General features: G+C 38.0%; 1 protein-coding gene across 1 annotated transcript; it reads right to left on the bottom strand.

Annotated features, from left to right (window-relative positions):
• Positions 1 to 118: 118 nt before the first annotated feature.
• Positions 119 to 13,576, bottom strand: PHYBLDRAFT_181860 (hypothetical protein; the record flags this gene model as incomplete). The annotated part of the gene is made up of 38 exons (XM_018438534.1): positions 119 to 665; positions 762 to 906; positions 968 to 1,041; positions 1,100 to 1,327; positions 1,432 to 1,692; positions 1,853 to 1,922; positions 1,951 to 2,127; positions 2,212 to 2,341; positions 2,428 to 2,554; positions 2,635 to 2,727; positions 2,831 to 3,106; positions 3,176 to 3,385; positions 3,487 to 3,682; positions 3,769 to 3,968; positions 4,060 to 4,164; positions 4,260 to 4,343; positions 4,459 to 4,618; positions 4,717 to 4,834; positions 4,929 to 5,128; positions 5,176 to 5,326; positions 5,428 to 5,496; positions 5,581 to 5,863; positions 5,998 to 6,177; positions 6,337 to 6,564; positions 6,696 to 6,812; positions 6,948 to 10,401; positions 10,502 to 10,877; positions 10,966 to 11,194; positions 11,308 to 11,424; positions 11,532 to 11,611; positions 11,679 to 11,985; positions 12,099 to 12,248; positions 12,339 to 12,407; positions 12,474 to 12,572; positions 12,640 to 12,969; positions 13,083 to 13,195; positions 13,299 to 13,376; positions 13,480 to 13,576. The coding sequence occupies 38 exons, from the start codon at positions 13,574 to 13,576 to the stop codon at positions 297 to 299; spliced, it is 9,750 nt and encodes a 3,249-aa protein (XP_018290559.1). The 3' UTR covers positions 119 to 296.
• Between the last annotated feature and the right edge of the window lie 3,211 nt (positions 13,577 to 16,787).

Raw genomic sequence — 16,787 nt, 5'->3', positions numbered from 1 at the left:
ATCTTCCTTTTTTCACGTTTGCATTGATCGCATTTTCCCCCTCATCCATAGTCTACCATATTTAAATTCGGTACCAATAATATCACTTTTTTTTTTTCATTACAGCTTAGTCAGTTTATTCCTTTAAACATTTACAAGAAAGCAATTCATATTTGAATGCACTGCCTTTTCTCTTTATTGGTATTCTTCGCGTTAAAAATAAAAATAAAATAAAATAAATAGAAATAATTATGATCAAGCGATATTATAATATATCTTCCTCCTTAAAAACTCGAATCTTTGCTCAATGTGCATCCTTAGTTTCTGTCTTTTTCCTCCTGGTACCAGTTGATGATTTCTTGGATTTTCTCAGAAAACCATACGTGTACAGTGTCCTGAGTATCAATAGTTCGGGTGGATCTGGTCTGCGGTGGGCCTTTAACCAAGATATTCAAAACTATTTGATCTGTTTGGCCTGTTTCGCAGGACATAATATCTTCTAGAGGATGTTGCCATTCCAAACTCAATTTACGAGTATGGATGACTAGTATACGCTGGTAGGATAGAATAGCAACAGTCTCATCATTCTTCATGACACAATGAGCAATGTAAGTATCACGGAAGTACTTTCCGTTGTTTGCTTCGCGTAACCACATCTGGCCTAGTGCTTCTCTTTGAGAAAAGGCCTAATTTTTTTTAAAAAAATAAATGAAACGGGTGAGTTAAAATGCCATTAACGTTTAGATAAACGAGATTAATAATTAAATTCAACTATCCTTTACCTTTACGATATTATCTTTTCCAATATAACGAGGCAATCGCTCACGATCGAATTCACTTTCGTCAAATACGGTGGTTGTCTCACGAATACCAGCTGTTACATTACTTGCTAGATCAAAGATACCTACGACAGGTTTGGTAACAACACTGAAAAAAAAAGGATGTTAGACTTTCAATGGTAGTCTATGACATATTTATGTATATTTACCCAACAAGACCACGTCCAATTCCAGTCATAAAGCCACCGAATCCAGATTCTTCTGCACCTTCCATGGGCCGTTTCTTTACACATCAAGTTAGAAACCAGAATAAAATTTTAAATATATATATATTTGCTTACCACCAATCCAGCAAAACCACTAGCCACACTTGTACCAAGGTAAGTGACACCTTGGGTTACACCGTACATGGCATGTTTGGGCTTGTTTCTTGTCAAATTCATACGACGACGGTCTTGGAATTTCTTGTCCATGGTTGCGGCTGCCAATCCCTTTCCAAGACTGCCTGTGAACTTGCTCATACTGTCCGACACACCAAATACACTCTTCTTCATGAATCCACCAACACCCTAAGCATAGCAATAACAATAACAATAACAATAAAAAACCATAAATCATATATACTTATGTTTTTTTTTCTTTTTGGGCTGTGATATTTCAATTTTCAACCTACTCTGGCAATTCCGATTCCCAAATCCTGTGGTCTGTCGCTCATAACAAATCCTTGATAAGGCTCATAGAATAGCTCGCCGAACCCGGAGCTCAAGCTTGAGAAGAGACCGACTGGGTTTCCAAGGAAATCTGCACTTCCTAGGACTCTGTGAAGCTGGTACATCACCTGTTCTTGGTAATGGAACATTACTCTTGAAGTGAGGTCAGCATAGCTCACTCGCATGTTCTCCACCACTAAAGCGTTCAGCTTGATAGGAGCATCCTATTTATTTGAATAAACAAATAAAATAAAATAAAATAAAATAGAGGAAGAAATAGAATGGTTAAGGTGTGTGTGTGTGTGTGTGTGTGTGTTTTTTTTTTTACTACTAATGAAACTAAAAGTGGTATATGTAATAATATGATATGAATGTAAAACTTACATTAATGTTTCCAAGTGTCATTGTGAAAACATTAAAGACATAGTTGAGAGGAGATCGCCCACTGTCATCACTATATAATGTGTTAGTTGATCAATCACCAGCTTCTATTGTCTCGTATATCTTGCCTTTCTTCCTCTTCAGAATTGATTCTTTCTGTTCGAACAAATGAAATATTCAAGCGCATGGGCTGGATACAGAACTCTTCGAAATAGTAGAGAGCTTGAGTTTGCTCCAATTCTGGCTCAGGAATTTCTTGAGTAAACAGCAAAGTATCACTATAATATTAAGCTTGATTAGATAAAGAAAGACCCAAAAGAAAATAAATAAATAAATAAATAAATAAAAGCTATTCCACTCACTCGTCTTGTCCGTCGTTTGGCACAGAGAATTTCGAAAACTCAATCAGAGCAAACAACAAGTCCTCATCCATCTCAAATGTGACTTCTTGGAGAAGGAATGAGAACAGCTTAAAGTACATTACACCATGACCTATTTTTTATAACAATAAAAAAGTCATTAAGAAAGAGTTTTGTTTTGTTTTGTTTTGTTTAGCTAACATCTAATATAACACTTACTGTTGTCTTTCACTTTATCAAGAGATATGTGAAGAGTAGGATGAATCGAAATATCATTTGTATCCTTGGGAAGGTTTGAAGGATAAAAAAGGATAGGGAAAACTGATCCCTGGAGTTGATTGTCGATCTAAAGAAATTTGATTTGATTTTGACAAGATTAAATATGCAGTTTTGAAGTTTACGTTATATATTTAATTACACCTTTACCTGTAACCATTTGATACTAGCACGCACAGACTGATAGAGATTGGAGTCACTGTACTTGAAATCCAGTCCTTTGATAGTAGTAAAGATAAGTTCCTAAAATAGTAAAGTGGTAAATGTTAAATAAACCAGTTGCTTTCCACAATCCATCAGTGCAGGGTAGACATTTGTGTATGTGTGTATGTGTGTGTGTCTTTACCTGGACTTGTTTATTGATGACTGAGATACCAATACGCTCAAGAGAAAGCTCAAAGGTAAAGTTTATCACATGTTCAACGTCAATTTCCTCAAAGTAATCGCGTGCAGTGCCTTCTCTTGATATCGCACTAGCAGATGAAGCTGCGATTGTCTTTGCACGATAAAGACTGTTATATGGATTGAATTGAGTCAAAACCAGAACTAGAGCAGAGTCTCGAGCCACTACATCAATGGACATAGAGGAAGCGTTCTTATTTCCAGATCCATGGCTTGCTTTCTAGTTTGATTATAATAAGTATATTAATTTTAATGCATATCTGTATACGTATGTCTTTTTGAGGTTTACCTTGTATTGGAATGGAATTTGAGCACCAATTGCTTGGAAATCAACTGTACGCATCTTTCCATTGACTTCAAGTATCAAATGCTTTTTTTTAGCAATCGGGAAGTCCCACGAATAATTCATCTCAGTATTGGGTGCAAGTATAAAGTATCTTTGTTTTCCTAACGCATCCTTTTGTTTGGATTTCAAATGGTAGTCCTCGGGAACAGTGTTCTATGATTATGTGAGTCTTGCTGTTTTCTCTTCTCTTCCTCTTCTTCTTTTTTTTTTGTTTTTTGCACACTAATTATATAGATCTATTCATCTCTCTTTACCTCCTGATATATCTTGACTTCTTCATTCGAGTAATTACATATCTTGTATGGCCATTCATCTGCCTCTTCGAGCATTATAAAGATAGTTGCTTGCTGGAGATGAACCGTCACCCTGACAAGAATATGATTCCTACTATCTCCTTCACTCAGTTTGAGATGTGTGGTACCAATTTCTTGAATGTCAATTGGTGCAGACCTATGTATACATATAAAATCAGTTTAAAGAAGAAGAAAGAAAAATACACTTCTCATACAATTCTGAACATATTGGAATAAACGTACCAGAAATCATGGAGTTTCTCGAGTTGCAGACAAAGCCATTTGAGCTCAGACTTATTTGTCTGATATATCGATGCCTTTTCGCCTTCACCCACATGAGTCTCTTTCTCGTCCGGTCCAAACTGCCTAAACTTGATATTGTGACGCAGGTGGTTCGCAACAATAAAACGTGATGAAATTGTTACCATCTTGGTAAGCTTGTACTAAGAATAAAAATAAATGGTTAATGGCCTTTTATATATCTTTGCATTTAAGCTTAATATAAAGAAGAAAGAGAAAAGAACACAAACACACCTTTCCAGGTCCTTCTTCAACTCGGACACCTGTATGAATGACTGTCTGGCTGTTTACTGGAAGTGTTACATCAAGAGCACTGCCAATAGCTTCAAAACTCAAATCCTAATAGATTTATTGATTTATGTGCATTTTTTTTCGGTTTTGGTTAGATACGATATCTTTTTTTGTCTTTGTGGATATATTATTAGGGTACTTACATCGCTGTACTTGGATCCATCAACAGACAATAGAGCTCTGTTGTGATGATCAATGCTGTGATAAGAGAATAAGAACGGAGTAATCTGAATATAGTAATATTTACAGTATTAGTTGATCGCACAAAGAGGGTGTGGGTACAAGCTGCTCAGCATTGTTATAAAACGCTTTGAAGAAGGGGAAAAATATTTTTTAACTGACCGGTTCATTTTCACCAAATCCTTTAATATACTCCACGACTGCCTTGTTTTGACGAGATGACATGCGGGCCTTTAGAGCAATCTGACTTCCGGTCTTATTGAGGATCAGGTAGTGTGGGAAGATGCTTATCCAAAGAGAATCGTTATCATTTGTCAGGCGGCTAGTTACAATAAAAAAAAAGTACACACACAAAGAATTGAATGAATTCAAGGGGAAAATTGTCAGTAGGTTATAATGGACCACAAGTATTAACTTTACGTGATATTCATTCCGAGTGTAATCTGGTTTCCATTTACACCAGTTAAAATCAACGGATTACTCAAAGACGATTGGTACGGTTTAGTCTCTATAGTTACTAGTTCTGTTGTGGTATAATCTAATATATATATATATATATATAATCAAGAGTGAGTAAAATATATAATCTCTTTTTTTTTTAGTTTGAAGAAATCTATATAGGTAAGACTTACAGTCACTATGAACATCAAGCTTCAATGATATTATGCTTGTACTCTTGATTTTGTGCAAGTACGCACTTTTTCCTTTTTTGACATTAATTGAAAGATTTGCATCTCCCTTTGTATCTCTCAAACTTATGCTGAAATCATATGGCAAGAAGTTGTCGATCTGGATTGGAGCTCCAAACTGAACAACCATACAAGGATATTGGCTACATTTTTTTTTTAGAAAATCATTGGTATTTATATATCAACTTACCGGCACAAGATACTCTTTTTGTCAAACTTTGCACCCAGTTGAATGATATAATCCGACTTTGCTGGGTTGACAGCTTTGCAAACAATATCCTTAGGGAACTTTGGACTTATTATGTCTGCCCAATTAAGTCTATTACTCCATTGGTAATCGTCTATAGTGAAATAAAACAAATAATAATAATAATATAATTAAATGTATTTTCTACAAAGTCTGATTCTTTTTTGTTTTTGGTATCCCTAAAACTAAGCTTACCAGAAGGACGAACAACTATCCAATTGTCGTAAGCCAATTCAATAGGCACAGCCTTTTTCTCAGAGGTTTCTATATGTATATAAAGAATATTAGTAAAAATAAATAAATCAATAATTTGTTATTTTTAAAGAGAGACAAACACTACTCCTTTACCAAGTTTCCATTTGTCGCACAACGGATTCATGTCATATTTGACCAACTGAACTTCCAAAGCAGACCTTGTTTGGTTGTGAAGCAACAGGCCACTGCGGAAAGTAACTGTCTTGACATTATTCTCGAGCTTGATTTCAACCACCAGGCGATGAGACACTTCATCCAACTCAGGCTTCAGGCGATATGGAACTTCACCCTCCTGATCCATAGGAAGGTTTAAAAGCCTTTCCCATCCTCCATGTAAAACCTCGACACCTAGGTAGTTTTTACCCAAGTTTGATCTCTAATATTATATACACATCAGGAAATAATAATAATAATAATAATAATAATAAAGAATGAGGGTTTAGTTATTCACAATCATTACTTACTAATTTTATTTCTAATTTCTTTCTTTCTTTCTTTTTTCTTTTTTACCTCTCTGCGCTTTATGGCATCCCTGAACGTCCAGGATTGTTCTTCATTATCCTTTAATAAATAACTCTCGGTGTCCTGACCCGCAGCATCATCAGACATGTTCCAAAACTTGATATCATAACCCGTCCAGTTACGGATTAGGTAAGGGCGCTTGAAATCTTGTGCATTATCAGGCAGTGGCTATCGGATTTGTGTGTATGTGTGTGTATGTAAATGCAGGTGTGCAGAATTTGAGTAAGTTTTATCAATAAGAAATATAATAACCCCCCTCCCCCCCAAAAAAAAAACAATTTTTATATACACATGTACACATATATATGTACATCTTTATTTTCTTACCTGAATTTCACTAAGTGTCTCAGAAACAGATAAAGCACTCTCGAGGAAGGCGTGTGTGATATTGATGTTCAAGGGAGCTTCAGAAGACATTCCGATATGCATAGCTCCGATTGCTGCATCTTTGTTAACCTTGACCGTAAACTCCCAGGGTTCAAGAATTGGTTCCCAGTGTGAGATCTTGAAGTTAAAGTTGTTGGCATACATTGAGAAATCAACATTGACCTCCAACTATAGTAAATTGATCGATCAATTGATTGATTGATTGATTGATTGTTATTTGTTTTTTTTTTAAAAAAAATTATTAGATTTGATAAAAAGCTTAATTTTCTTGGAATACATTATATTTATCAACACTTTACCGAACGAGACCAATCCTTGGCGTTGATTGTAAAGGGCTGTAGAGTCCAATCGATGAATGGCAAATCATGGACATCTTCGATCAACGTCAATTGCAAACCATCAAAGTTTGCGACCAACTATAAAAAGTTTTTTTATAGAAAATAAATAAATTGTGCAAGTCATGATGTTTCTAATATATGGTGGATCTAACATATGTGTGTGTGTATATATATATACGAGAGGTTGTGATTTTTATTTTATTTTTTACTTACGGATTCCTTGGACAACACAATGTAAGGCTCAATTGCCTGTGCAGGTTTTGGTGCCAAGGTACTCGAAGTAGTGGCTCCAACACTAGAATCATTGGGTGGACAAGGAGGATCTGACAAGGCTACAATGGAGTGGCCATCCGAAGAAGTAGGATTGATCTTTTTTGCTTCGTTCTCTTTTTCAATCGTCTGTGCATTTCCCATCAACTCTGTGGCTTTGTTGATAATCTCAAGAATCAGCATGGCATCATGGTATGATAGCCGGAGCAGGATTGGCTCGACGTCTAATCTTATGACGGTAATGTTGTGGCCCGGACTTGGGAGTGAGCACTCCATGGTCATATTGATGTCAAACTTCTCAACAAAATCAACTGAAGAAAGTTCACGGTTGTCCATATGGCACAGCAGCATGCCGATACTATCCACACTAAAGTCAAGGTTCTGTTTCTGGACAACCTTCAGTTGATCAAAGGAGAACACTATGGCTTCTGAAGAAGCCAGCTCTGGCTTGGCAAGACAGATGATCTCCACGTCCACAACATTCACATTGTAGTGCAACACTTGCTGAGGTGTGGACGAAGGTGTTCCAGGAATTTCGGTAGCATAAACTGTGACATTTTTACCAGCACTATCTTTGGATAAGACTACCCCCGGCTCTTGCTCGTTCGTAAGACGATTGCGTTGAGTCTTTGCATACTCTTGTGCCTCGGTAGTCACATCGCTAGGCTGAGAGACAAAAGGAGCCGCAAAAAAGTCTTTGAGAAGTAACAGGTAATCGAGAGACAGGACAATGCGCGGGCTGTCGAGTGCCACCGTGACATCCATAAGAGACGAATTGTCTGCTTGGATGGCCGATTTGACCTTGACCTGGAGCTGGGGTCCATCACGACCGCTGACTGGGATAATTTCACGGAAAAGAGAGACAGAGTTTGAACGAGTATCGGCGAAGCACATGGACTGCATACTGAGCTCCATCATCATTGAGGTATCAAGCATGATCTGGAGTTTCAGGTCAAGATTGTTTAGTGCAATACGAGCAAGGGTCTGTTTGCTTCTTTCATAGTAAGCCAGATCGGGACCATGAAGAATCTCGAGTGATATGGTCTTCACACTGACAGCCAAGTCAACCTGCACTTGTTTTTTAGCGCTTGACAAAAGTGTTGGCACAGAAACGCTTGAAGGGGTTGTTGGCGCTGACTTTCGGGTTTTTTGTGGTTGCTGATTGGCTCCATCAGCGTCTTCTGTTTCGGAATCACTACCTCCTGCAAATGTAGCTGTCAAAAGTTCCGAGACTTCCAACAAACTCTTGAACTGGCGCTCGGTCAGGGCCATGCGAACATCAGAAACCTTTCCGAGGATCTGAGTGGCCGGTCCACAGCCGTCCTCGTCTGGTTTTTCGAGACTTTGGATGTCAAAGACAAGTTCCAGATCGTCGATAATTGGCAGCTCGCGAGTTTCCTGACCAGAGTCGGCGGTCTCGATCACGGCGGTGGATTTGAGACTGACTGAGTACAGGCCGCATTGGATCAAATTCAACCAAACCTCATGGGCAGACCCCGATCCATCAATATCATCTTTGGGATGGCGTGTTGCGGTCTTGAACTCGTTGATGGCGCGAATCTCACCCAGACGAGCGACGATGCGGTCTGTTGCAGGGTTCTCGCCCACAGGGAACACAACCACCGGGCTCTGGATCGTAACATCAAAGTGGAATCTAGAGCTGGTTTCTTGGATTTGCTGGGCCGTTTCAAATGCAGCCGTTCGAGCCGTGTCGTACACTGTCTTCATTGCCAGGAACTCTGATAAGAACTCCATGACTGGCTTCGTAGATTCGGTCAAGAGAAACTGGAACGATCCCATGCGCATGTACAACTTCTGGTCGTATCCAGGGAACGAGTCACTCTTGGGATCAAAGGTCTCAAAGGTAAAGTCCATAAGCCCATCGCCAAGAACACTGAGGATGTGAATCTTCGAAGCCCCGCGGCTGAGGTCGTACACATTGCTGTGTTCTCGGTCATCCGAGAGTGTAAAGTTTCCAAACTTTCCCGAAACGTGCATGGTGTTTGGCAACATCGACACACACAAGCTACCAGACGACAATTCGCCAGTGCCCAGACGCTTACCATCGTTATTGAGAATCAGATCAAGACTTTCAAGCTGGATGTTGACCTTCATCGTACCATCTTGTACAGGCGCTTTCTTTGGAGTCACACTAATCTGATCAGACGACCGTGCAGAAGACATGATGTGCATCGACTCGTTACTGCTGCCGTTGCTGGTTGGTGGTTGTGGTAGGGCCTTTTCGGGATTGGCTGGCCCAGTGAAAGTGCTGAGAACCCAATTGTAGAGGGTCAGGATTGAGCTTCGGGTAACAATTATGTTGAGTGTCGAAAGGGCTACATCGATTGTCTGATCATATCCCTCATAGGTGTCGTGATAAAGAGGATGCTTTCGATTGACCTGGAGGTACTTTACGCGCACAAGGTCTCGCTCGGTTGCTTCTAATCTTGAGTTATTTCGGTCTATATTGTCAGAAGTGACCAAGTAGTGGAATTCATTGCCATGTTCCATCTTGTCCACCACGCTCAATGTTTTGAGAGCAAGTTCGACTTGCATATCATATGGGCGAGATAAAAAGCAAAAGTCAAAGTGCTCAAGGACAACCTCGGCCAAGAGAGTGTCACCGTCTTTGCCAGTCTCATTGATAGCCACAGACACCTTGTCAACCTTCAAAGAGAATTTGAATTGCTCTTGCTTTGTATTAACCATGGGTACCATAGAAGCAGTCGAGAAGGTCTCTTGGACAACGGATTCGTCGTCTCCATCGGTGTCGCTGCTGTCTTCGGCAGACTTGATTCGTCTTGAGCGGCCATCCACCAAAATCTCGGTGTTTTTCTCACCCCACAATTTCTGCGAAAGTACATTGTTCGCACGAACACCATCCTGCCCGTCCGTGGTAACTTTGTTATTTGGCTGAGCTGTAGTAGACAGGATCGAGACTTCTTGAGTATCTGGGGTAGGATTTGGTGGAATGACCACATCCAACATTCGCATCATTGTCTTGTACTTGCTGTCTGAAAAATTGACAGACAACAGCGGAAGATTGGCAGACACCTTGAATTTGGTGAATTGGGTTATTCCAGGAAGGATACAGAGCTCGACTAAAAGGTTCATGTCGATCTTCTCGAGCATGTGTACATCCTTATTGGGCTCTGCCTTTGTATAGAGCTGTCTGAGACACTCTTCAAGATTGGTGCCAATCAAGACTTTGGTTTGGGTGAGTTGAACATGGAATTTGTCATACATAAGACCTTCAAGCTTGATATAATCTTCTTCGCTATATTTTTTGTCGCCTTTTGTCTTAAATTGATTGACAAGTTCTTGGTTTGCAAGATCGCTGTCGACATTGATGTGACCAGCGTCAATGATCAGTGCAGGAGAGTCAGTTCGAAGGCAACTGTAAGGAAAGAAATTGTTAAACAAACAGATAACAGGTTAAAATTCAAATTATCAGGATACAAAAGATATATATATATATATATATATATATATCTTACCTCTCTGGAATAACAAACAAAGGAGCAGACATATTGATATCAAGTGAAATTGTTGTATGTTTCTCCAGAGCATACTCCAGACCTGCTCGTGTCTGTTGTTTGAAGCTCTCGATCGTATCTCCAGCGGCTTCCATCAATGCATTTACAGACTCCATTTTGGTGTTTGGAGGCTTAAAGAAATCGGCAATTCCATTGATGACAGTTGGATTGTAGATGATCTCCAAATGGCGCATGTTTAACGAGAGTGCGTTGTCGGCCACCTTGTTCAAAGGCTTGTGTTGGAACTCGAATGAGAAAAATGGAGAATCCTCGAGAGAATCATCGATTGAGATGATACTTTCGGCCCCGCCTTTTTTCAATGGATCCAGGATAGATCCTCTGATTTATATTGTTGTTTTATGATAGTTAGGTTAGATTAGGCTTTTTAAGTAGTTTTTCTCTTTTTTTTTTTACTTGCCCATTACTCTTCTTGACACCAACCCATTGTGGGTATAGAGTGCCCTTGGTCTGGCCATCGTGGACTTGCAAGTCACCAAGACTTCCTGCCAAAGAGATTGACTCGACATACTGTACCACGTCAACGGTGACACTATCGAACACAAGGGCAGCAAGTTCTTTTGTCTTTGTCTTTGAGTGTTTCAGGAGACTAAATGAACCCTTGTTCAACTTTGTACTAAGAGAGAATTTCATGGTCTAATAACACAATTTCCAGCAACAGAAACAGACGATTAGTTAATTATTTTGAGCGTAGAATATTACTTATTTGATATGATTTGATTTGATTTGATTTGATTTGATGTACTTACATCCATTGGCATGTCAATAGAAGCAGCAATTGTATCGCTTTCTTCATTGTACTCGATTGCATCGTACAACTCACGTTTCTGCTCTTCTGTCATTACCAAAGAGGTATCTTCAGCTGTCTACATATATTTAAGAAAAAGAGTAAGGGTTATTAAGTTGTGAATAATATTGTTCTTTTTCGAATAAAAGGATCGAGAAGGCTCTTGATATTTATTATATAACTGACCTCTTCAGTTTTTGTTTCACCACTCCACCAAGAGCTCAACCATCCTTTGTTTTCCTTTTGGTTGTTTTTCTTTTCTTCGGCTATAAGAATTTTAGAGTTTATATATATATATATATATATATATTGTTGTTATTGTAATAGACCTACCTAGCTTGGCTAGACTTCTTCGAATTCTGCTCTTGGCAATGCTTCTGTAGAACCGAATATCTTCAAAGCTCAAATCGTGTTCAAGTTTGTCTAATGCTGCTTGCTGTTCTGGGGTTGCCTTTTGTTTCTTTACAGCAGTGTAATATTCCACATAGGCTTTACGCTCATCGCGTCTTTTACGGAATGAGTCCCAGGACCACCTGTAATGACGATCATGGATCTCGGCCAGTACAGCATCGCCGGCAAATTTGATAAATCCTCTTGGATTTGTTTTTGGTGTGCCAGTAGCAGGATGATATTTACGGTACTACAAAAATAAATAATTTTTTTTAGTGGGATAGTAGAGGTGTTTGATATAGACACATACATAATGTAAGAATTGTAACAGATAAATAGATAATAATTATAAGCATTACTTACTTTTTGCTTTTTGAGATTTGCATGGAATAAGTCAACCATCAAGATGGCATCACGGTATTGATCATCATCCAAACTAAAGGCAAGCTCGTCGAACAAAAGAGTGACATCTGTTTTGGCCACTTTATTGTCAAACTTTTTGTTGAGTTTGATCTACAGTTGTATAAATCGCCCCCCCACCCACCAATATATATATATAAGAATTTATACATTTTTTTTTGGTGTTAAATGTACACAACTTACTTTTCCGGTACCAGAAACGGGTTTCAGGATATATTGATGCTTCAGATCATTATTCGATGGGCTGGGAATCTTTGATTTTGATTTATTAAAGACATTATCGTTTTTTTTTTGGTATTTATTTATTTAAATATTTACCAGTTCTGTAAACGTCTTTAGGGCATCATCTTGAGAGAGTCCGGACAATGAAGGTGAGTCTGTGTTCCAATAGACCGACAAGGATTGCAAGGTAGTCAACTATAATTTATATATATATATATGTCTTAGCTTCTGCTAAATGCATTTTTATATATAAAGAATCTACCTTGTGAATAGTGTTTGTCATTTCACTGATAAAAGTAGGTTTAAATTCACCATCGGTCGAGACAGCACTGAGCTCTTTGAGGGTAATTCCACAGGCGAATGGATGGCCAGGATCCGAGAGATTGTCTTCGTACCGAATGTGGATGTTCTTGATGGACAGCTGAAGATTGTCAATGATCTTCGTGGTAAGCTGACCCATGAACCCATCATTCTGTTCTTCCCCCTTTTTAGTTTGATCTTCTTGAACTTGGGAGTCCTCCATCAGCTCAGCCGTGGCCAATCTCCGCTGCTTCAACAGCTGGGCCCTTTGGTCTTCTTCTTCGGCTGACACCTAATATGTACATAATGTAGATATAAAACAAAGAGACAAGGTTTACATGATTGATGATAAAAATTTGACTATTATACATAAATCTATCTATAGTTATGTCACAAACAACTTACCGAAACCTCGCTCTTTGGCACAGCCAAGAGATAGACATGATCAACGAATACCTTGACAGGCTTTGTTTTCAGGTTAGCCCAAGGAATACTCAATGTGAGCTCTCCAAAGTATCCTATTAATTTATTTATTTATATATATATATATATATATATATATTGTATGCGTGTATGGGCGTGAGAATGTATATTTGATTTAGATATATATACTTATATTACCTTCTAGGACATCAATAGGTAGATCAAGTTTATCAAGGGCTTCTCTTCGCAACTTTAGGTTCTTTAGATTAACTTCACCTAACAGCAACAACAAAATAAAATAAAATAAAATAAATTAAGAGTTGATACTATACTTTCTTTTTCTTCTTCTTCTTTTTTGTGGGTGTCTGTGTCAACTAACCATTCCATATGCCAATCTTGAGTTGGTCATAGTTTAGATTCGATACATAATTTCCAAGGAATCGATTGAGGATTGTTGCAACAAGTGATTCCAACATTAGGTTAAATGAAGGCTGTCAAAGAAGACGTGTCGAATTTTGATTTTTATTTTTATTTTATTTTTAATGCCCTTATATTACTTTAGGTCAATTTTTTTTCTTTCTTTCTTTCCCTTTTGGAATATGGAAAAGAGTCTCGGATTGCATATCCGTCAGTGACTGTTCACCAGTATCGATGGTACACCAGAAAGCTAAAAAGAAAGATACAGCCGATCGAATATATAACATCTACAAAATATATTTTAAATAGATAGATAGAGGGCTTTATCAAAATGATTTTCTTTTCTTTTTTTTTTTGCTTTATTTTAATATGATATTATATATTAGGTACATAGGTCTATAGTTCTACCTTGGGTTTTGTTATATAGAGGAGGCTAAAATCAAAGGTCGATCCAAAGTTAATTTGAAAATCAATTGTTAATCGCATAAATTGAATTGTATGAAAGAAAAAAAAAACAAGGGAATATTAAAGTAGTATTTTTTTTTTGTTTCAGAAACCAAACCGCACCGAAACAATAATGTGTTGTAAGAATCCCAGAATTTGGATCCTTTGTAGGCTAAAAGGACAGTCAGTGACAACATCTTGAACATATTAGTACATAATGGTATTTCGTATGTCTGTGTTGCTCGAATAAGCAAAGTGTACTTTATTTTTTGCTGGCATTAAAAAAAAAAGAATGCCATCAATGATCCCCATACTTTTCTACAGTTGATTTAATTTACACTGCAAAAATTCACACACAAATAGATAATTTTTTTATAATATTAGAAAAGTTTGTATATAAAGACCTATTTTTCCCTTCCTTTCTTTTTTCTGTTTCTCCGCAAAAATGTACGTCAAAGACTAAAGATACCTTTAACAATCAATGCCTTTTTAGATATATAATATAAGAAAATACTTATGTAACAATTACACATAAGTTTCAGTTACTTTTAAATATATAGCTTTTGTCCTAATTTTATCTCCTTCTTCTTCTACTTCTTCTTTTTCAATTACTCAAATAACATACTTTCTTGTTAAAGCTTGTTAAATATTTCCTTTTAAAGACTTTACCCTCGCCCTTACAAAAAAAAAAAAGCTATACCCAAATATTCGTTTCTAAATTCTTAATTCATACATTTATATATTTCTTTTATTTTATTTTATCTTCCTCTTCTTTTACTTCTTTTATTTTGATTTTTATTTTTTTTCTAGGCAAATAACCTAACAACCTAACAACCTAAAAAACATGATGAAAAAGAAAACCAAAGAACCAAGATTATTGGTCGCCCAGATACTTCCAACCCTACCTGGAACCTACCCTATTCCTGCAGAAGCCACTCCTCCAGACCCGGACTTACCTCCTCCAATCCAAAACGGTATCTGGACCATGAAGTTTAGTCGAGACGGCTGTTTTCTTGCCACAGGTGGACAATCGACTGTCGTGCTTGTCTGGCGAATCCTAGGACTAAACTCGAGTGAATTAAAACAGCCTGGGGTCGACAAAGAAGAGACGACGGCTGTATTTCAAGAGACACCCGCAAGAGAATACAGAGGTCATACCTCGGATATCCTAGATCTTAGCTGGTCCACCGTGTGTATTATCATTATAACCCTTTTTTTTCTTCTTTTAACTAACAACATTTTTATTTTTTTTAAAAAAAAAATGATTTTGTAGACAAAGTTTCTGCTTTCGAGTTCTATGGACAAGACAGTTCGGTAAAGAAAGCATTTGATAACCTCACTCACATCTTATACTCATACAAACCTCTGTCTATGTATATGTATATATTTATGTATTCTTAAAATTCATATTGGACACTTCACTTTAACACAGACTATGGCATGTTTCTAGGCAAGAGTGCCTCTGTATCTTTCCTCACCCTGACTTTGTGACGTCCGTAAAGTTCCACCCAAAGGTAAACAACAATAAGAATACAAAGAAGAAGTAAAGAAGGGTTTGATTATAAAGTTGTTATTGAATTCCAATTCCAATTACTTTTTTATTTTCGTTTTTAATTAATTAATTAATTAATTAATTAATTAATTAAATAAATAATAATAATTGAATCTTCTCAGGATGACAGATTCTTTGCAACAGGTTCACTAGACTCTAGATTACGAGTATGGAGCATCCCGCAAAAGAAAGTGACGTTTTGGAATGAAACACCAGGTGGAAACATGATTACAGCGATCGGATTCACACCCAATGGACGGATGATCTGCGCAGGATCCCACATTGGCCAATGCTTTGTGTACGAAACCGACGGATTACGATACAATACTCAATTCTCAATTAAAGAATCCAAAAAACATCCCAAAAAGGGAGACAAGATTACCGGAATCGAAGCACTTCCGGCAAGTACATCCGGAGACGAGATGTTGCTGATCACCAGCAACGATTCCAAAGCACGACTCTATAACATGCGTGACAAGAGCATGACCTACAAGTACAAGGGTTCCGAGAACGGATCGATGCAGATCCGAGCATCCTTTAGTGATGACGGCCGCTATATCGTCTGTGGATCAGAGGATTGTGCAGTGTATGTGTGGGAAACCAGTCAGTCGTCCTTTTCGCCCTTTCATCACCTTCATTCGCATGATACTCATGAACCCACAACCCGGCTGGGCGGATGGCTGAAGCGCAGCGAACGGCGAGTCCAGGACAAGTTTCGACACCGACCTGACCACTTTGAAGCTCACGAAAATCCAACAACTGTTGCCATCTTTTCACCGACCCGTACTCGACAAATCCTGGCCAGAACCGGATTAGATGCGATATTCAATCGAACACCTATTGGGCAAACGGTCGCAATCGCAGACGGATATGTAGTTGATTCCAATGGTAGAAAGATTGGATGTGAAAATAATAGTAATAGTAACAACCTTGATAATAATAATCTTAATAATAATAATAATCTTAATAACAATTCCAATTCCAATTCCAATTCCAATTCAAATTCAAATTCAAATGCCAATGATGATAACGATAATTATTATGACGATGATAATGATTCGGTTCACACCACAAATACCAGTCAACTTGGATTACCAATCGAACGTGAACCAGCCCTTCAACCACCTGGATCTAATTTCTCAGCCAATCCTCCTATTGGGACAAAGACCCAAAAGGGTCCAATTGACAAACCACACATGCACGAGTCTACCGAATCCGATGCACGGGCAGAGGCAGAGGCGTATGCTTGGGAACTGCGGCAAAACGCCGAAATA

This window comes from Phycomyces blakesleeanus (genome assembly GCF_001638985.1).
Source record: "Phycomyces blakesleeanus NRRL 1555(-) unplaced genomic scaffold PHYBLscaffold_13, whole genome shotgun sequence".
Taxonomy (NCBI): domain Eukaryota; kingdom Fungi; phylum Mucoromycota; class Mucoromycetes; order Mucorales; family Phycomycetaceae; genus Phycomyces; species Phycomyces blakesleeanus.
Note: the sequence above shows the minus strand (reverse complement) of the source record. Positions and strands in the feature narration are given on the sequence as shown.